Source organism: Dermacentor albipictus, chromosome 10 (genome assembly GCF_038994185.2).
Source record: "Dermacentor albipictus isolate Rhodes 1998 colony chromosome 10, USDA_Dalb.pri_finalv2, whole genome shotgun sequence".
NCBI lineage: Eukaryota > Metazoa > Arthropoda > Arachnida > Ixodida > Ixodidae > Dermacentor > Dermacentor albipictus.
In genome coordinates, this window is record NC_091830.1 from 13835883 (window position 1) to 13855178 (window position 19296).

Here is a 19296-nt window from a genome sequence, read left to right on the forward strand (position 1 = left end):
CGTGGCAGTGAGACACCGTAGCCACTGGTACAATGAGAGAGCACACTTCTGCTTGCAAGGAGGCACCGTTCTTGTGTAGAGTGCTCTGCACAACAATGTGACCTTGACCAAGCAAACTAGGAAAGGAAGAGGGCACTCACCGATCACACCCTTTCCACTCGCAATGGTAAACTAACTTTGCTGCCTTGTGATGGTGGTGGTGATGGTGGAGGTGGTGATGACCAGCTACGGACGGCGCAGTCGACTTCTTCTCCACGTCAACTGTTACAGTCTTAGACGCTGTCACAATGGGTTTCACTTCCACGGGCTGTGTGGACACCGGAGTCGACCCTGCCGCCACGGTCGACATCACACTCGTTGTTGACGCAGAGTTTGTCGCCACCACCGTGGTAACAGTTTTTGAGGAGTCCATGGTGCTCAAGAGCTTCACCAGGTTGGGCTGCGGAACCGCTGACGAAGTGGTTGCAACCACCCGAACCATCTGCGGCGTCGCTGAGGAGGCTGATGTCTGCAGCTGTTGAGGCACCTTTTGCACCATGGCTTGGTGGGCACAGGTGTGCTGAAGCACACCACCTTGTTGCTGAGTTGTACTGTGCTGCATTACACTTTGCTGGATCACACCCTGCTGGACAATGACGTGCTGCGCTCCTGAGGTCGCCTCTGTCCGTGCCACCACAATTGCGGACTGCTGCTGTTGCTGAGGGGCAGGCACCGCAGCTGCAGATGGTGACGATTGCCTCTCGGTTGAGTCGCTAACTTGGAATGTCGCCTCGCTCGAGTCTTCCAGCCGGAGCCGCTTTGCACAACCTAGGCCGCTGCCATCTGGCTCTGCCGTTCGCTTCAACGCCGACGAAACAGCAGCATCCACGCTGGTGCGGGAAATCACCTTAGACGCACTCTCCACCGACCCCACAATGTCCTGGATCGGTGACAGGTCCGATGAGGTTGTCATCTTCTCCACGGTGCCTGTCCCATTGGTCACTGCCATGCCACCATCATCCGATATCACCATTGCGGAGGAGCCATCAGTGTGCTGCACCATCTCGTCTTCAGCGCTTCCGTTCTGCAGCGTCGTGGATTCCATAGCCAATGGCATCTTGCCTTTATCTAGAAGACCATTGAGGAGCGGCGAGCTCTTGTACACTATGCTCTCAACAGGTTTTGTTTCTGTGGCAGTTCCAGAAGCGGAGGTTGTGCTCGGAAGAATGGCAACGCACGTGTGGGCTGTCGTCGTCGTCGTTGTCGTAGTCATGGTCGTCGAGTTGCCGGTTGCACCATTCTCTCCAACGTGGTTGTGCACAGGGTGATCCGCACTTGTCACAGATGCCTGCTGTGTGGAAGGGGGCAGTTCTTGCTTGCACTCAGGAGGCATCGATACCTCCATGACGATGTCTCGCTGGAAGCCGTTGGGTCGGGTGGATACTATAAGCGGTCCCCTGAAGAAAGAAATGAAGAAAACACACTCCACACTTGAACTTTAAACTCACCGAAGTTGGTCTCCTCAGTGTTCACAACTGTCTACACCTTTCATTGAACATGTTGCTTCATTATGAATGTACTTCTACAAGTACTTGATATCACCTATTGAAAAGGATGATTGAATGGTGAGGTTCAACATCCCAAAGCAACATCGGGGCTATAAGAAGTGCTGTGATAGAGGGTTCCGGATAAATTTTGACCATCCAGGTGTCTTGAACATGTACCTATATTAATATAAATAAATGTTCTTGCATTCTGCCCCATTGTAACATGGCCGCCGTGGCTGGGAATCGAATCTGTGGCACCATGCTCAGCATTAAAAATACCGTAGCTCTTTAAAGTATTCATTCGAATATAGGTCAACCTATTTTCTTGCGAAAACATTACCCAAACTGACTTATCAACTTATATTCAGAACCAAACAATATCAAGCTATAATTATGAGCATAGCTTGCAAAAGTACCGAGCTAATGTAGTTAGGCCATTGAGCCCGCCATAAGGTTAGTTTGGATACTATCCAGACTGGCTCTTATAAATGCTGCATGTCAAACGCACTCGACAGCACCGAGGATGACGATGCCTTTTGGAATGCAGAGAGCTCTTATGCCCCAACCACTGGCACGCACTGGAAAGCTTCGGCGCGCGCCGAAGGGTCAAATGCGTCAACGCGTCGGTCGAAAACGCGCTGAAGCGGAACGTCGCGCAGCGATTATGCCTTCTGCCGATGCTTGAAGTTTGCCGACGCGCGGCGAAGCTGCGCCGGCGTGCACCAATGAGAGGCTGCGACGAGTCGCAGGCGTCAACCAATCGGAGGCTGCGGAGACTCCGCTACTAGGCCTGACATGGCCGCCCGTACCTGCCCGTACGAAGGCGACGGTACCAACGATCGTCCGAGTTCCTTGGGCGTACGACGCGCGCGACAGTGTTCCTGAAAAACAGTATTGTAATAGTATGCCGACGACGACACGACCGACGACCGTGGGTTGTGGCAGTGCGACGTGGATCCGAAGCGACTTCGAACGACGCCAACTAATCCAACCTGCCCACTGGGTTCCGCCGGGCTCAGTGCGATCGTCTGCTAAAACAGCCAACCGAATCACCATTACCGCAACGTCCGTGCTTGTTGTGTGTGCATTTTGTTGTGCTCAAAACAAATGGAAACATGTTTACGAGTTCCGAAGTCTGGATAATCAGCACTCGCCTATCGCCGATGTTGTTTACGTTACGCGTAGGCCTAGCGGGTCCATCGAGTTCGTAACTGGCGAGTGAACGAACTCACCTGAGAAACTCTGTCGAAGGAAATGAATTTTCAGGTCCGTTTGGTGCTGCAGTGATTTAAAATATGGCACTCTTGACTTCGTGTGACCTGTGATGTGGTGAATGAACCGTGTGGAAGTTGGGTTGGTCAACCGCGGCGTGTTTCGTGTGGTGTCGGTTGACCCAAGTTTAACGGGCAAGCTCTGCGCTGTTTCCAGTGGTAAAGATAACTTCCGCCGAACTATTGGAAGTACTTACATAATCAGCCGTGCCGCCTGTTTCAGCTGACACTGCACTCTTCTATCCGGCATGTGAATCCAGTTCAGTACAAGTCCATCCACTGTACTCATTCACTAACTTCTTTCTAGTGCGTCCGTCTTTTGGGCTAGTTGGGCATAAATCACTCGTGTAGCAATCAAGAACACTGACGCACTGAAGCATACGTGACAACATAGTCATGTTTGAGTCAGTGTGTCGTTATAGTTGAGCACTGCAAAAAGAAATTATCTGTTTGCAACATGTGCCCTGTGTGCAGTGCATAGCAGGACCTGCATCATGCAAGACCTATGCACGTAGCAGCGTATATCACGATTGCTTCGATGCCCGCTTCAGAATCAGCAAGTACTGAGTCAATGAAACTGTAATTGATTTTTTATCTCACTTTTTGCTTATGGAAAGTGTAGATGGTGTGAGTGCATTGTGGGGAAGGTGAAAAGGTGTCATCAGTGTTTTGTGCAGTCAGTATGCTTAAACTGCTGGAATCCCTTCAGCCTCTACTAAAATGTTTCTTGCTGCAATACTATAGATTGTAGTCAGGACAAAGATCTACTCAAAACCAAGTTACTAATGCATCTGTGCAGAATGTGTTTGATTAACAAGTTAACGCTTCCACAACAACAATATGCCGATGCACAGCATGTGTGCTTACAATAAATACATTCCGTAAAGGTGAACGACTGGGCCTACAATATCAAACTTTGTAGTAGCACCGTAAAAAGTGCTGCCATGCATATCAGCCACAACGAAACTGCTGCACGTCCAACCTTCTTCCTTGGAGGCACTTCTATAAAGACTGTTCGGGCCCTTCCCATTCTGGGTGTAGCATTTAGCTGTTCTCTCAACTTTTCCGCATATGTCACCAGCACTGTATGTAAGCACCGGCCCTTTCTTGGGTTTGTGTCCCGTGTCTCCCTTCCCTGATGACCTAAGGTTTTCCGAGCACTCTACACTTCTATCATTCTGTCACGACTTGAGTACTGCTCATCAGTATAGTTCCCGTACCAAACTCGCGACGCTCACAAACTTAAGCTTGTTCAGCGCCGGACAATAGGCACCCTATACTCCCGTCTTTTCGGTTGTCACAAGCTCATGCCAGCCTTCGAGGATTGCCTCGAACCCCTCAAGTAGCACACCCTGCAATACCAACGCAACATTGCACTAGTCTATACTGCAGGGTGTTTGATGTCTCTCTGGACAGCAATAATCTTTCTTCAGTTCGTCTGAACAAGTGGTCAGCACAGCCCGAGCCCTCATCACGCCTCTATGGCCCGACACCACAACTCCATGATTATATCTGGCATGCAGAGCTTTCTCTCCACCCCCCTGGCGATTTGGATTCTCCTTCCTTGGAACCAGACTTCATTGGCACTCCTGTGTGTTGTGCACCTGTCAAATGTGTGCGTGTGTGCCGTGCTGTGTTATTGAGCAAGTGTGTGTGCACATGGAGGGGAAGGAAGTCTCTTCTGCATCCTGCAAATTCCTGCTTTAGATGGCTGGTTATCAGATGCTCTAACATACAGGCATCAGACTTCTTTTTAGTCTAGTGTGCCAAGTTACCACTAAGATTATTATTATTATTATTATTATTATTATTATTATTATTATTATTATTATTATTATTATTAGAATCATCACTTTGACCAGATTGATTGTGTTGAAGCCAGCGTGACACATAATTCAAAATATTTCTGGGGCTTTGTGGGCTCTCTCTTCTAAAAGGAGTGCCAAAGATGTACGTCTTCATGAAAATAGTGGTGTTGTCTCGAACACTGCTGATGCCTTTGCAGAACATTTCTGTTTTCTATATGGTGTGAAATATGCTTCAAGTAACCTTCCTTTTCAGTCTGGCGCAGTGTATGCTAACAGTCAATGAAAACCTCGTTTCCAAGTATATGAAGTGCCTTAAACTTTGCCTTAAACTTTCCCTTTCTTGTGGTGTTGATGGTATTTCCTCCACAGAGCTTAACCCTTTGAGACACCGTCTACACAATTGGGCACAGCAGGAGCGTGCATCAATAGCAAAAGCACTGATGAAAGTAATGGTATTTAAAATGTGTTTCATACATTTGAAACACTTATTATTGGAACTGTACTGCAATTTTGAATAATGTGCAGAATGTTTTAACAAAATGAGTGGGAAGGTAGATGGCTGGGTGTTGTTACTCTGTGTCAGTATGTTGTATGTAGCGGGTTCACTTCTTTCATTGTTTTTTACAATGTCGTGCACCAGGCATAATTGTCAAGTGGCTGGATAAGTGCTTTTCAAGCTTTTCAAAACACGAAATAGTACATGTTTTCATATTTTGTGTTCCTGTAGTGCGTTTTCGCATGGAGTCGAAATTTTGTAAACTTGACAAAACTCGCTAAACAATTGAAAATTCTTAACATTTGCTGCAGCTGTACACTTTCTACGATTCTGAGGATGCAAGAGATGTGGTGAAAGCAACTTTTCAATCAATGGGATAAAGTGGTGTCTGAAAGGGTTAAGACATATGGAAGCATACTTGTTCCTCGTTCTCACAAGCATCTTCAATAGTTCCCTAAAGTCTGGTACCTTTTCTAGCACTCGAAAGGTAGCATGAACATTGCTCATGCAAAAATCAGGTGCTAGATGTGCAGTTACTAACTGCCGACCTATATCTATCCTCTTCAGTGCGTCAGGTGTTTGAATCTGTATGGGATTCCTCGCTTTCTGTTAGTGCTAAGAGCATTTTAATAAATGAACAGCATGACTTTGTGTGCCAACATTTCAGACTGTCAACAGTGTTCACCACTGCATCGACTTCCAAAAAGACATTTTTTCACTCTCAAACTGGTGCAGAAGCAATAAGTACTCTTAAATGCTTCCAACAGTATGGCATTAAGTTATATGCACAAAACGCACCATGTGAAATTTTGATACACCCTACGTGATGCTCCACTTCTTAGGGTCGATGAAATGAAAGATCTTGGTGTGTACTTCAACAAAATGCTAAGCTTCTCTTCACATAGATAATTACACAAGATGCCCTTCACGCTCTTGGAATTGCATGATTTCCACTCACCTGTTGTGTTTCTGAAATTCTGCTGTGTGCCTCCAACTACTAGAGTATGCTTCTGTAGGAGGGGGGTGCAATGAGCAAATCTAATTCTGACCTCATTGAACGCATCCAGAATAAATTGATATCTATCTTAAAGCACCACTTTTGCCATTCTGGCGTCCACAGTTGAGCCTTCTCAAGTATACTTCAACTCGCACCTCTAGATTCAAGTCTTAATAAATCACACCTTTTGTTCCTGTATAAGGTGGTCCATGACATTATACATTCCTTAAAGCTTCTTGATCATATGCATTTGTTAGTGCCGCAATAGTATACCAGGTAGCATTCCACATTCGTTGCCTGGGCTTGTTACAAGATTGTGCTAATAAGACTAGACTCCAAAACATACTTCAGAGTTCATTTCCTGTGTTTTCTGTATCTGTAGATAATCATGTAGGATTAACTCCCTTTTACTTTTCCGCGTTTCCTTTTTTTCCTATTTGTTTCTCTATCTTCCATTTTTTTGTCTACTACATTCATGTTTTCTGTACATTTTGTCTCGCATAGTGCTCGTTAAGCGCACCTGTACAAAGGCTCTCTAGCTGTTCCTGGGCACTACAATAAAAATTTGAATGATTGATTATTATCGTAGTATAAAATTGTGCTGTTTAAGTATGTACTAGTATACTATTTCAGTGCAGTAGCTTTTGTGCAATTAAAAAAAGGGCATGAATTAAGAAGAGAGAGAGAAAATGATAAATGAAAGGTAGGGAGGTTAACCAGGACTGAGCCCATTTGGCTACCCTACACTGGGGAAAGGGAAAGGAGGACGGAAAGATTAAAAGAAAGGAAAGTCCACTGGGGATATCAGTCGGTCACTCAGTTTGGATCACAGACGCTGACTCAATCCGATATCTTGCAAATATCGCAGCAGCGCTTTTGTGGCCTTTTGTAGCTGCGACATGCGAGGGCATGGTCCCAAGATCTAGTTCAAGGTGAACGGCTTTCCATCTAGCTGATTGAGAGCTGTGCAGAGGTCTTGCCTTTCATCTTCAAAAGATGGGCAGTAGCACAGTAGGTGTTCTATGGTTTCCTCGACACCGCAGGCATTGCACTCGGCGCTATCAGCCATTCCAATCAAAAATGCATATGCATTGGTGAATGCGACGCCCAAGCGTAAGCGGCACAGCACCGTTTCCTCATTTTGCGGGAGACCTGGTAACAGCCACAGTTGCATAGAGGGATCGGGGGAATGCAATCGATGTTGAGTGAATTCAGGTGTGTGCCACTTTTCCAATGTCAAAAGAGTGCGCTAGCTTGCCTAAGTGTTGGGCTGCGTCGGTCCACGATAAAGGTATAGAAATAAGGGTTGCTCCTTCGTGGGCTTTCCTAGCAGCTTCGTCAGCGAGGTCGTTGCCGGAGATACCGCAATGACCAGGCAGCCACTGAAACACGACGTCGTGTCCTTTCATGATCATGTGATGGTGCATTTCTCGTATCTTCGACACGAGTTGTTCACATGACCCGCGACGAAGAGATGACAGAAGACATTGTAAGGCCGCCTTTGAATCGCAGAATATTGCCCACCGATTAGCCGGTTGGTTATTAATATAATCAACGGCACCTCGGAGGGCAACAAGCTCTGAACCGGTCGATGTTGTCAAGTAAGAAATCTTGTATTGGATGCTTAGTGATCGTGATGGTATAACCACTGCGCTGGTGGAGCTGGTCTGAGTGCAATAATATGCTATGTGCCTGATCATATGCATTGTGCTATTAATTTCTTCTGAGTTTTAATAATGGCTGGCTACTGTATGTAGTGTTGTGCAATAAAATAATATGCCACAGCAATTATTGCGTGCCTTGCAGAACAAATTGAATATATATTTCTCAGTCAAAACATCATGGCAGGCTGAAAACAATAAACTGCAATTTTTCTTTTTGTGGTGACGAAGTGTGTAAATTGTGAAAATAACCTGTTTATATATTTCTGATACTATGCAAATGAGCTGCTCCCATACATTCGAATAAGTGCTTCAATAGTATGACTTGGCAAAGGGCAACGAAAGACTCCTATCAAAACCCTCTAATCCTCAAGCTTGTATTATCTGACAGTATGTCATTTCATTAATGTAAAGAAAGGCAAACTTGATATGTGGAAACCAGTTACAATATAACATGGCCCTTGCACTGTGAAAATGTTTTGTAGCAATACACTCAACGTGAAGGCCTCCGGATGCGGTGTTGATACATCAAAACAACCTAGAATAATGGAGGTGCTCCATGGGCTAGATTTGGCAGAATCAAGAATTGGGGAGAGACAAGATACGAATTACATACATTTTAGCTATTCTAGCTTTCTTTTTTTTTGTGAGTGCTAGAGGTGTTTCAATTTCGCTTTGCTGATTTTCTCAGAACCCACTTTTTCACGTTTCTCTCGTGCAGCAACAAGCATAATTATATTGACACGGATGCTTTATCTGTATCCGGTTACCGTATTTCACCGGCTAAAAAATGTTAAACGTTATCGCTCGGTGCAGGATGCGCCTGAACGTATCGCAAGTTTCGCGAATGCTATCGATGGTTCTGTCTGTTGTCGACGAACATTGCTAATCTGATTGCATACGCGACACGAATTGTGTTGTAGTTTCTGGAAGGCGCGCGGGCACCAGCGAATAGGCTGTAACTTTCGACGACTGACGTATGCAAACCGACGCGCTTGACCCGCCGATGAGATTTTCTACGATTGCCGACATTGCTCGCCGCTATCGTTGCGATTGAGCCGGCACTATTTATTTACCGTCACTACTACGTGGCAATATTTCCAACACAGATTTTTTTCAGTTATACATTGCACGCCTAATTCTTACATAGTTGGCTGTGCAATAAGCTACCAAAAAATGAAATGGTACAACAGTTTTTGATATATGGCATCGTCGTGCAGGTGTTTGCAAAGCGATCTTGCAGACAGACGACGCGCATGCGCTGATGTCGATATTTTGTACACTATTTTTACTTCAAAAATAAAAACAAACTTGCGGCAGGTGTATATTCATTATTCAAACGTGTTTTTTATATTTAAAAGCACATACAGATCACTAACTTATTGTTTCAAGCTTAGTTTACAGCAGGCTGTTTTAGGCAGAACTTTGACGAATGAAGACGGAATAGTCCAGCAACAGTGCGCCGCAGCCGAGGAGCGAGCTTCGGCGCGCGTCTCCAGTGGTTGCGCGCCCTTTCCCTCCAGCCGAAGCGAAGCGACGCGTTCGCTTGCCAGCGCGCGCCGAAGCTTTCGGCACGTGCCAGTGGTTGGGGCATTAGGGAGCATACTACAAAGACGACGTCTTTAGCAGTTCCGACAAGGATCCAGCTTTTGATATTGACTGGGGAGAGTTAGTGCCAAGCTCATGGTAAATAAAGGTGTGTCATGGTCAATGTTTTTTGTTTTTCTAGAAAGGTATGGGTCAACCTATGCTCGAATTATATTTTTTTATTTCTAGGTGAGTTCAATGTATATGGGTCGACCTATATTCACGTTCGACCTATTTTTGACTAAAACGGTTTTGAAAAGTTCCATGGTAGAGTGTATAAGCGCGACTGGACGAGGACGAAGAAAGAAACAGATACACAGACACAGCACTTCGTCTTGTATCTGTTGTGGTCTTCGTTGAAGCGCTGTGTCTGTGTACCTGTTTCTTTCTTCGTCCTCGTCCAGTCACGCTTATACACTCTACCATGGATTCTGACCAACTAGCCCGCAAACGTGTTTGAACCAAGTTTGAAAAGTTCTTATGCGCATTCCTCCCCGGATATTACAACATAAATAAGCTAAAGTACCCTAAGTCAAAGATGCTGAGTGAACTATAATTGCAAGCGCTTAAGGCCAAGGCATCATAACACCATAGCTGCACAAATCCAATGCAAGATAATTTTCTGGTCGAATTACCAGCTTGAGAATTACCTCAAGATATTTTTAGAACCTTAGCTTTGAATGTAAATGGCAGCTCACTCACCTGGCACCAGCATTGATGGCATTGGCTACGGCTTGGCTCCTTGCCAGAAGAGTTGCACCAACAGCACCAGCCGGCAGCTTCCCTTGCGGTCGCACAACAAGCATCCCCGTTGTGATGCCCGTGGCCGAGTTAGGCACCATGACGATGGTGGCCCCCGGTGGCAAGCCGCCACCCGAAGCCAAGCTTGCAGCCAAAGACGTACCCTGCGCCATGACCGGATTCGAAGGCAGTGCCGAACCCATAACCACCGCAGAGCTCCCACCCAAGTTCGTTGCTAAATTCGGAGCCATAACGACAGTCTGGTTGGAACCTGTGCTTAGGTTCGACGCCAGCGCAGAGGATCCAACCACCACAGTCTGATTCGCAGCGAGGCCAGATGCCAGGTTTGAAGTCACATTTGAGGCCAGGCTCGTGGGTAAAGTCTGCGCCAGGCTGACCGCAGACACTGATGATGGTGCAGAACTCTGGGCAGAGGCAATGGCAGAAGCCAGAAGAGGTGTTGAAACTGGCGTTGAGAATGTGACTTGTAGAGGCGTCTGGACAGACATTGACGTCTGGACCGAGACGGCTGGCACCGAAATGGAGGCTGGAACCTGCCCAGTTGGCGCCATGGATACCACAACCTGTGGAGGTGCCTGGACCATGGTAGCTGGCTGTGCAGACTGAATCAACATTGGACCCGCTGCAGTCTGAACTTGAGTCTGCAACGGCGCCTGGCAGATTTGGGTCGGCACCTGAACCTGCACCTGGTGTGGCTGAACTTGAGTCTGCACGACCGGTCCCGTGTGAACCTGCACCTGTTGCTGGAACTGTGTCTGTATTGCAGGTGTTGTCGTAACCTGCATCTGAACCTGCTGTGGCTGGAGCGCCGAATTCGGAACCTGCACCTGAACCTGCTGTGGCTGAAGTGCTGTACTCGAAACTTGCACCTGAACCTGCTGCTGCTGCTGAAGGGTTGAAGTTGGGACTTGCACCTGAACCTGCTGCGACTGAATTGCTGAAGTGGGAACCTGCACCTGAATGTGAGGCTGTGTTTGAACCATGGCCGTGGGAACCTGCACCTGAATTTGCCGTTGCTGTGCCTGCACTGTCGGAACTTGGATCTGAACAGGTGCAGATGAAGGTGGGAGCTGGTTTGCACCTGTTGCAACCTGTGGCGGAGCCTGGACAGTGGTGCCTGGAACTTGCACCTGGATTTGACCTTGCTGCACCTGAGCTGCTGAGGTCGGAACCTGCACCTGTACCTGCTGTGCTTGAACCACCGAGTTTTGTACCTGCATCTGTTGCGCCTGAATCGCCGAGCTTGAGGCTTGTGCCTGGACTTGTGCGTGCAGCATGTGGGCCACCGATGTTGGAACTTGGACTTGGATTTGCGCATGTGGAGTTTGAGCTGCCGAGGTTGGGACTTGCACATGGACTTGAGCCTGCTGTGGCTGGACTGTCGAAGTTGGGACCTGCACCTGCACTTGTGCATGCTGCGTCTGAGCTGCTGAGGTGGGCACCTGCACCTGAATCTGAGGCTGTGTGTGAACGGTTGGAACCTGTACCTGCACGTGCGGCTGGACACGCATGTGCAAAGTGGTCCCGGGACTCTGTACGTGAGTTTGAGGCTGAACCGAATTGGGGCACAAAGACTGTGGCTGCTGCTGGAGCTTGGCTTGAAGCGCAGACGTAAGACAGGTTGTTGCCTGCTGAGTGGTTTGGGCTGTGGGTGCAACTGCGGTTACGGTCGAGGCGGCAGCCGCCGCCGCCGCCGCTGTGGTCGATATGAAGCTGAAAGACTGTGTTGTGACCACAGGCTGCTGCTGATGGTGTTGCGGTTGATGGGAGCTGACGGCGGAGGCTGGGTTCACCTCTCGTCGTACAGGTTCGGGTGCTCTGGTAGGTGTGGCGCTGTTGGCCAATACGGGTGTCCCGGCTGTCACCGGTGTCGCCTCTGCATCCGCACTTGTCGCCACCACCGTCGCCTGCTGCTGCTGCATTTGCTGCTGCCGCTGAAGGTTGCGGGACACCTGTAAAGCGACGCAGGTCACGTAAGCATGGAAACCAGAGAGCCCAGATGTATTTGGGCAAACAAGTGGATGGCGTTTCGAAGACAAGCTCGATACTAATAGGCACAACTTGTTCACAAGTAGCTTAAAAACAAGTGGAATGTTTAATTCAAGAAATATGCCAAGAAATGTCTCATTTCAGTAAAGAAATAGCCCTTGTAAACTATGCCTTTTGCACACTTTTTCTTTGAAAACGGCTATGCTAATATTTTCTATGTACCTTGCTAATCTCTCGTAACACCCAACCACTACGCTAAAATAGCCTATGCCACACTAAAATTTCTAACTCCCAGATGTTATGCTATAACTGTCTATATCGCCCTAAAATTTCCTAATGACTCCCAACCACTAAGCAGAAAACCATACTAAAATTCTCCTTTATATGCTAAAATCGAGTGGACAGTCCCAGCAGGTCTATGCACTACAGTTGAACCTCGGTATAACGATGTTATACTTGCAGCTAAAAACTTTGTTGAATTGTGCATTTCTATGATTTGAGGTTTGAAAGTTTCAGCATTAAAAGCAACTTCACAAATTTCCAAAGCATTCTGGGTGGATAACATCTTAGTAAGCATTTATAAAGAAATTGCCAGAAGGTTGGGCCATAATAGCACGGTTATGAGCGCCAGCATGTGCGACCCAGATCGCACCGAGAGCAATGCATCGACATGGCTCACGGCGTCCCAAGATTTGCGTGTGTTGTGTAACGTGGCGCCACAAATTTTGGACGCCATAGCTCACCGCACTTAGTGCCCGCAGCTGGCGCCCCCAAAATGAAAACAAAAGTGTAAAACGATATAGGTATCGGTACCGAGTCAAAAATAAAAAAAAAGTCAGTTTCGCCAGAAAGGTGAAGCAGTTATGTGATAGCAAGAGACTAATGGGAACACAAAGTAAGGTTAGTAGATTTATCAGTGTCACGTGCGCTCAGGCAAACATTAAAAGATCTCACTGAATGAATACGAACTTGCAGTCACAATGCGAGCGAGCACTTCATACTGTGTCTCGGAAACATGAGATTACGCTACCGCCAACACTAGACGAGCAGGAATAATAAAATGTGCATGAAGGCACCATCCATTTTTGCGTGCCGTGGAGAGAGTACCTCCAAGATCCATATGGCGCTTGGCCCGCGTGCAGGTGTGTACAAGGAGGAGAAGGCAGACATGCGCGCGTTCCTGCTCGGCCTCCCCCCTCCCCTCCCACCCCCCAGCAGGTTCTTGATCATGTTACTGCACATCCACTCCATCCCCATTCCTCTCGCGCAGAAGGAACCGTCAGCTCTTGTGTTTCTGCAACTTGTTTACCAATGCAACAAACGGTGCGGCGGCGTTTCATGCTTTATTTTCTGCCTACCGGGTCCCAGCGCACGCATGGACAGCCGTTTTTCCACTCAAACTTTTCATGCACAAGGACATTTGAAACAACTTTTGCCTTGACTGACATAGTTTTTTGCTAGATTTATTTGCCATACAGGCTCCAAGCGCACGACTGAAATGGCTACAAACTTTGTCAAACTGAAACTGTATCACGAAGTCTACTTCGTTAAATCGCGAAAAATAAACGCACAATTTTCAATGCAACTAAGATCGGGAAATGGAAATAGTTCTTTACATTGCGAATTTTGTTAAATCAAGGTTTGTTACATCGAATTTTGACTGTATAGTAAATCTTTCTGATAATAACAGCCAACCCTCTATGCCAAATGTGTCCATGCACTACGCTGTAACTGCCCCAAAACTCCCCGTACTAGAATGAGCAACCACCACCCACCTTGTTGGCCAACAAGCTCTTGATGAGGTTGCTCGACCCGCCAGGGGCACCACCGGGTGGCGGCGCAGGAGGCGTGCCCATGACCGGTGGTGCAGTTGTGGCCAGGGCCGGCGAAGGGGGCGGGGAAGCCTGGTTCCCTGGTGGAGTCAGAGCGCGAAGCGGTGCTGACAGCTGAGCCTTCAGGATCGGGCTGTGGCTAGACGCCGTGCCACCACTTGCTAGCGGTGTGCGCAGTGTCGTGGCCGCAGCTATACGTGGCCAGGTTGGGCACAGGGGAAACCGAAGAAGCCACGTTAGCAAGGCTTAAATCTTGAAGGGGCACTAAAGCAAAACATTAGGTCGAACTAGATCGTAGGATTAGGCTTCTGTAATAACGAATTCGTCGTTCGCAACGGAAACAGAGCTTTTGGAAGTGAGAAAACGGCGAAAATGGAAAATTTGAGTGGCGCTATCTGTTGTCGACTGTGGTACTTCTCAAATGTGACCTCAACGCTTTTCATTCACAGAGACATTGCTTTCTCTGTTTACAGTCCGCAGCGACTACCTCGCCTGGTGGCCAGGGAAGCTCAAGTAACTGTATCTGGAATCCTGAACACAAGCAGAGCGACTCACGCAAGCACAACACCTGCAGCTGACAAGCAGTACACTTAGCATATAGAGCTAAATAAAGAGTTTCTAAAAGACATAACAGCCACATAGAAGGACGTCACATGGAGATCACGTCAACTCCCGGTCTCAGTGTAAGTGGTCCAAATTGAGAAGGAGCAGTGGGACCTTCAGCGGCAATTTTTTTCGCAACGAAGTGTTATAACGGTACGCAGAAAACGGTAGAACCTCATTCATACGTGTTGGAATAAAGGCAAGAAAAGACGTAGTAACAAAGAAGACGTACGATACGAAGCAACTAAAAAGTTTGACAAACTCAACTGTATTTGACATCTACGTAATGTGAACCGTTGCACAAAAGGCAGGAGAGGCGGATGTGTGTCGTGTGTGGAGCTAATGGGGCAGCCGGAGACTCCTATTGCATAGTGTTTGAAGAAGGCAATGGGAAACCGAAACGAAATCGAGCTGGTGGGCACAATGCTGGATGCTGCAGAAGCGAAATGTGACGCTCACATCGTGCTGCCTACAGCAGGGAACGACGGTGCTTTTGGATTATCACCTATTAGAAGTGTGCAGTACGCTAGGTGAAGATATGTAAGATGCTTAGCGCAATAGGTTTGGCAGCAATAGCACTCACTGCGGCATCGACGACCCCAGAGGTGATGTGCTGGTACCGGATCAAGAAATTGAGCGCGCGCCGACATTTTCATGCGATACAGGCGGGCGAGAATTGCGCGAAGCAGCCGCAGGATGGGGCTATATACTATTCTTGATCGCACTCGCCTTGCGCATTTTCTCGTTTGCATAAGATTTAGTGACCAGAAAATGTATGATATGATCAACTTGGCAATGTAGCGAACGTTATTGCCGAAAAGTTGTGTTTTCTGGGAACATATGAACCCGTAAAAAATAAGCATAACTTTATTTGTTCAATTCTTGTGTTCTCGATCGCGAACGTTGACACGAGATTATACGTAACAGGATTGTATTAATGAAGTTCTACTGTTCTTCTAGACGTATACTGTGTCTATCTATGTCAACTTAATCTCGTTCTTTAATGTCCCTTTAATAGGACACTAAGGACAAATATTAAACCAATGTGCACTGTTCAAATACCATTCCAGAAACCTCACAGCACTTGTTTCGTGCCAAGACTTAGTATAAGAAAAATTGGATTTGAAGGGTCCGCATACCTTTAGAGCATTTGATATCGTCCGCCCCTTAAGTGAAGAGCGATGACACTCTGCATACACTATCATCACCCTTTAAGCTGTCGGTGAGTAAAATGGTGCCCGACAGATGGTGCTAGTTTTCTGCCCTAATGCAAATGTGCGGGCTATGGAGACACCGAGCCTGGTAGTCTTGCAATCCTTGATCAGGGCAGGCAGGGTCATACGGTTGGTTTTATTGGATTTCTTGAATTATGCAAGAGCCAGCGATATTAAGTAAAATCCGAGGCACTGATTTCCCAAAAGAATAAAGTAAAGGAAACGCATAAAATTAGAACTCTGAAACAATAAAAATCCTCATATCCGAAATAAGCACATAAAATTACAAGTTTCCAGCACCATAACTTAAGAAACATAAAGATTAGAATCTTTTAGTCAAAGAGCTCATTTTACTGACACATCTTTTGAACTGATAAAAGCTCTACCACATGTTGCACGTAAAGAAGATGACATTTAGAAAATATGAAGCTTCGAAAACGACAAGGAGATGTTTTAGCTTGACACTAAAGATGGTCTCGAAATTGCGGGCTTGGTGTCATTCACATTATCACGGCGTCATACTACACAGCAAATATGCTGACGCCATGTAGCAATAAGGTTACAGGCAGAATGAAATTGTTCATAAGAAAAGTAAGTGTTGCCCGCATTTATTTTTCAAGCTGCGCTTCAGCTGCAGAAATCACATGAATGGAGCGATCCACTTAATCATGATACATGCACATCCTCGGTGCCAAAACCATCACTGGTTCATGGAAACAAGTATTGCAGTAAATTTATTACGAGGCTGCTTCAAGTAGTTTTCCTTCATGTCCAGCCTGTATTCTATCAGACACTAGAACAGGCACTTAAACCAGAAGCCAGTCACGATTCTCCTCACCTTGTGTGCTGATGCTGAGGCAGCTGGTCACTTGAATGGGCACCGGTAATGGGTTGAGCCGCTTGCGGAGGCCGTCGTGATGAAAGCTCACTACGCCGTTCGCACCGTCCACCCGCCGGATGCCTGTCTGTGTGTACACCGCCCTGGAAGGTTGAAACAAGACCTTGCTGAACCCCGAACCCCGAAAGAACCCCGAAACTAGCGCGGCAGCCACGGCAAGATTCTAACCAATAGTAGAGTCACTAAATTGAGCAAAATTTCTGACAAGAGAATCTGCAAGCGCTGCCGTGTTAGAGCTCAAGGAATAGCTATGCAATGTGTGCAATGCTTGTGCACGTAACTACAAAGAAATGCCTCTCAATATCACAGTCCAAAACACCACACAACAATCCAAAAGTGCGCCATTCCCATAAGAGGCAACAACGCAGATCCTAAATGCTCATAGCTTAAGTGCCTTTGCTTGCAGTTCCATACATTGGCCCACTATCATTAAAAAAGATTGTTGCCAAGAACAAGTGACATTAAAGTGACCCTGAAATGGTTTTGTTGACTTTGCACAAACATACCGAGTTATTAGCGTAGGTCTTTCTGGTCATTAAGTGACACATTTAAGTGCTCTGCGCAAAGCTTGTAATTAATTATAGGGTTTTAAAAATGCGCATTGCAACCGATCGCAGCAGAGCCACTCCCAAGTTTACAGCCGCCCCCATCCCAATTGATGCGTTCGGCCCAACTGACGTCAGTTGGGCCGAACGCATGTAATAGTTGGAAGGTTGTTTAATTTATTTCTACATAAAGAAAGTAACAGAGAATACACAATGACAATTTATCACAACATTCAAGCACTTCCGGCACACAGCAAATGTCATCTGCTTGAGTAACACCGTGCTCCGTGTTCATGCAAGCTTCGCGGTCAGTTTGTCTCGAGCCTTCTTTTAACAAGGACCGTGGTTCGCCCTTGTTGCATTGTGGGCTGCACAAATAGCGATTGGCAATATGTCAAGCTGCAACATTGTGTCCCTTGTGTCCCTCCCTCTGCCAAATACCATGTCCGGCATTCGGGTTAATGCAAGTGCAAGTGGACTGGGCGTTTTACCAGATGAGCGAAGGCGCAAATGTGAATAGCCTGCACTGTGCTACCACCTGGTGGCACAGAGCTCAAGCAGACAAACACACAGGGCTAACATAGCAGTAATCAAGTGTACTCTACTTTGCTGCTGGTGTAAATTATTAGCAGCAGCATAACAGTGAACACATCTTTTAAAATGTTTAAAATGTTTTACACTAGGTTATATCAATAGTAGCTCTGTGTTTGGCTGGTTGAGCTCTGCGCCACCAGGTGGCTGCACTGTGCAGGCCACTCTAGAGTTACTGTATATGCTACCACAGGTAGCAGAGTTGCGCGTAGGTCCGCCATCTTGCCTGGGAAGCAACCAAATGTATGCGGCGAAGCCGCACTCCGTTTTTGCAGGCGACTTGCCTACCATACTGTCGATCGACCATGGGCGCTTTTGCATCGCGTGTGGACTGCTTTTCCGCCTAATCTCAAACAAAGTGCATCGAAACAGCTGACTGAATAAGATCGTCAAGAAAAGGCGCCGAGATCGGTCCCCACCGAAGCTTATGCCAAGCGTATCCGCTGAGTCCATCTGCCCCCTCTCGGCGCGTTTAGGGTCAGGAATCAAGAAGTCTAACAAGGATAAATCACCATATTTCAGCTTTCGCATCAGTGTCCTTAAATAAACACAAGTAGCATGAGCGCACAAACAGCACAAGTAGCGATGAGCGCCGATGTGACGCGTCATGAACACAGGTATATATGTGCTGTCGCCGAAGGATCACAGTCCTAGCCTGCGCTTCTCTGACGAAGATATATGAATAGACAGACGTGTCGACTGAAAGGCATCACTGAACTAAGAAAACGTTGCATATCCTTCGCATGAAGAACAACAAACGGCTATCCAAATCGGTAGTAACACCCCATACAGCGTCCCGGGTCGGTGGTTCATTTAGGACTTTTTTCGAAGTTAAAATGCAAATCGGAAGTGAAAACCGGTTTCTGGCACTTCCGAGCAAGCTACTGAATATGGACAGCAAAATTTTCTTTGTGGTACAGGCGTGAGCTTTCGTTGCTGGGCGATAGCGCATCTACTATGACTGAGCGAGGCTTCTCTCTGTGAAACTAAAGCTGCTTCTTGGTCCTTGACGTAGAAAATTATGCGCTGATGTCCGGCTTCTGGCGTGGCGTAGTATGTATGATGTATTTCGCACATGCACGATGGATGTTATCTTTTTACTTGGACTGCACGCAGTATGGCATAGTCTGTTGGCATACAGACATTGCGATGTTAAAGGCCGAACTGTGTATGAATATTTTGTGGAAATGGTTGTGAAGGTACGTGACGTGTACAAGATGAATGACTGTGATGAAGCTGTGGTGTCAATGCTTGATACTTTGACACATATAAAACGAGTGTGATCTATGATCACAAACACTTTTGAGGCTTGTAGTCAAGCTGGAAATAAAGAAAAAAAAAATCTGGCGTGGCGTAGTGGTAAAGTACCGGGCTTAGGATTTGCAGGTCCGACGTTCAAATCCTGGTCGGAGCTTTTTTTTTTTATTGCACCAAAATGCTCTCTGTTTCTTTCTGTTTAAAAAAAAAATATATATATATATATATATATACGGTGTCCAGGCACCGCGTATTTAAC

The 19296-nt window shown here is 46.7% G+C and overlaps 1 protein-coding gene across 1 annotated transcript in view; it reads right to left on the reverse strand.

The window, feature by feature from the left end:
• The window catches only part of Bap170 (Brahma associated protein 170kD), a 101060-nt gene that overhangs the window by 13219 nt on the left and 68545 nt on the right, over window positions 1-19296 (reverse strand). Inside the window, exons 11-14 of the mRNA XM_065448973.2 lie at window positions 16585-16727; window positions 13873-14120; window positions 10049-12060; window positions 141-1436 (exon numbers count right to left, since the gene is read on the reverse strand). Coding sequence (XP_065305045.1) covers window positions 141-1436; window positions 10049-12060; window positions 13873-14120; window positions 16585-16727 — 3699 coding nt within the window. The remainder of the gene's footprint in view (window positions 1-140; window positions 1437-10048; window positions 12061-13872; window positions 14121-16584; window positions 16728-19296) is intronic.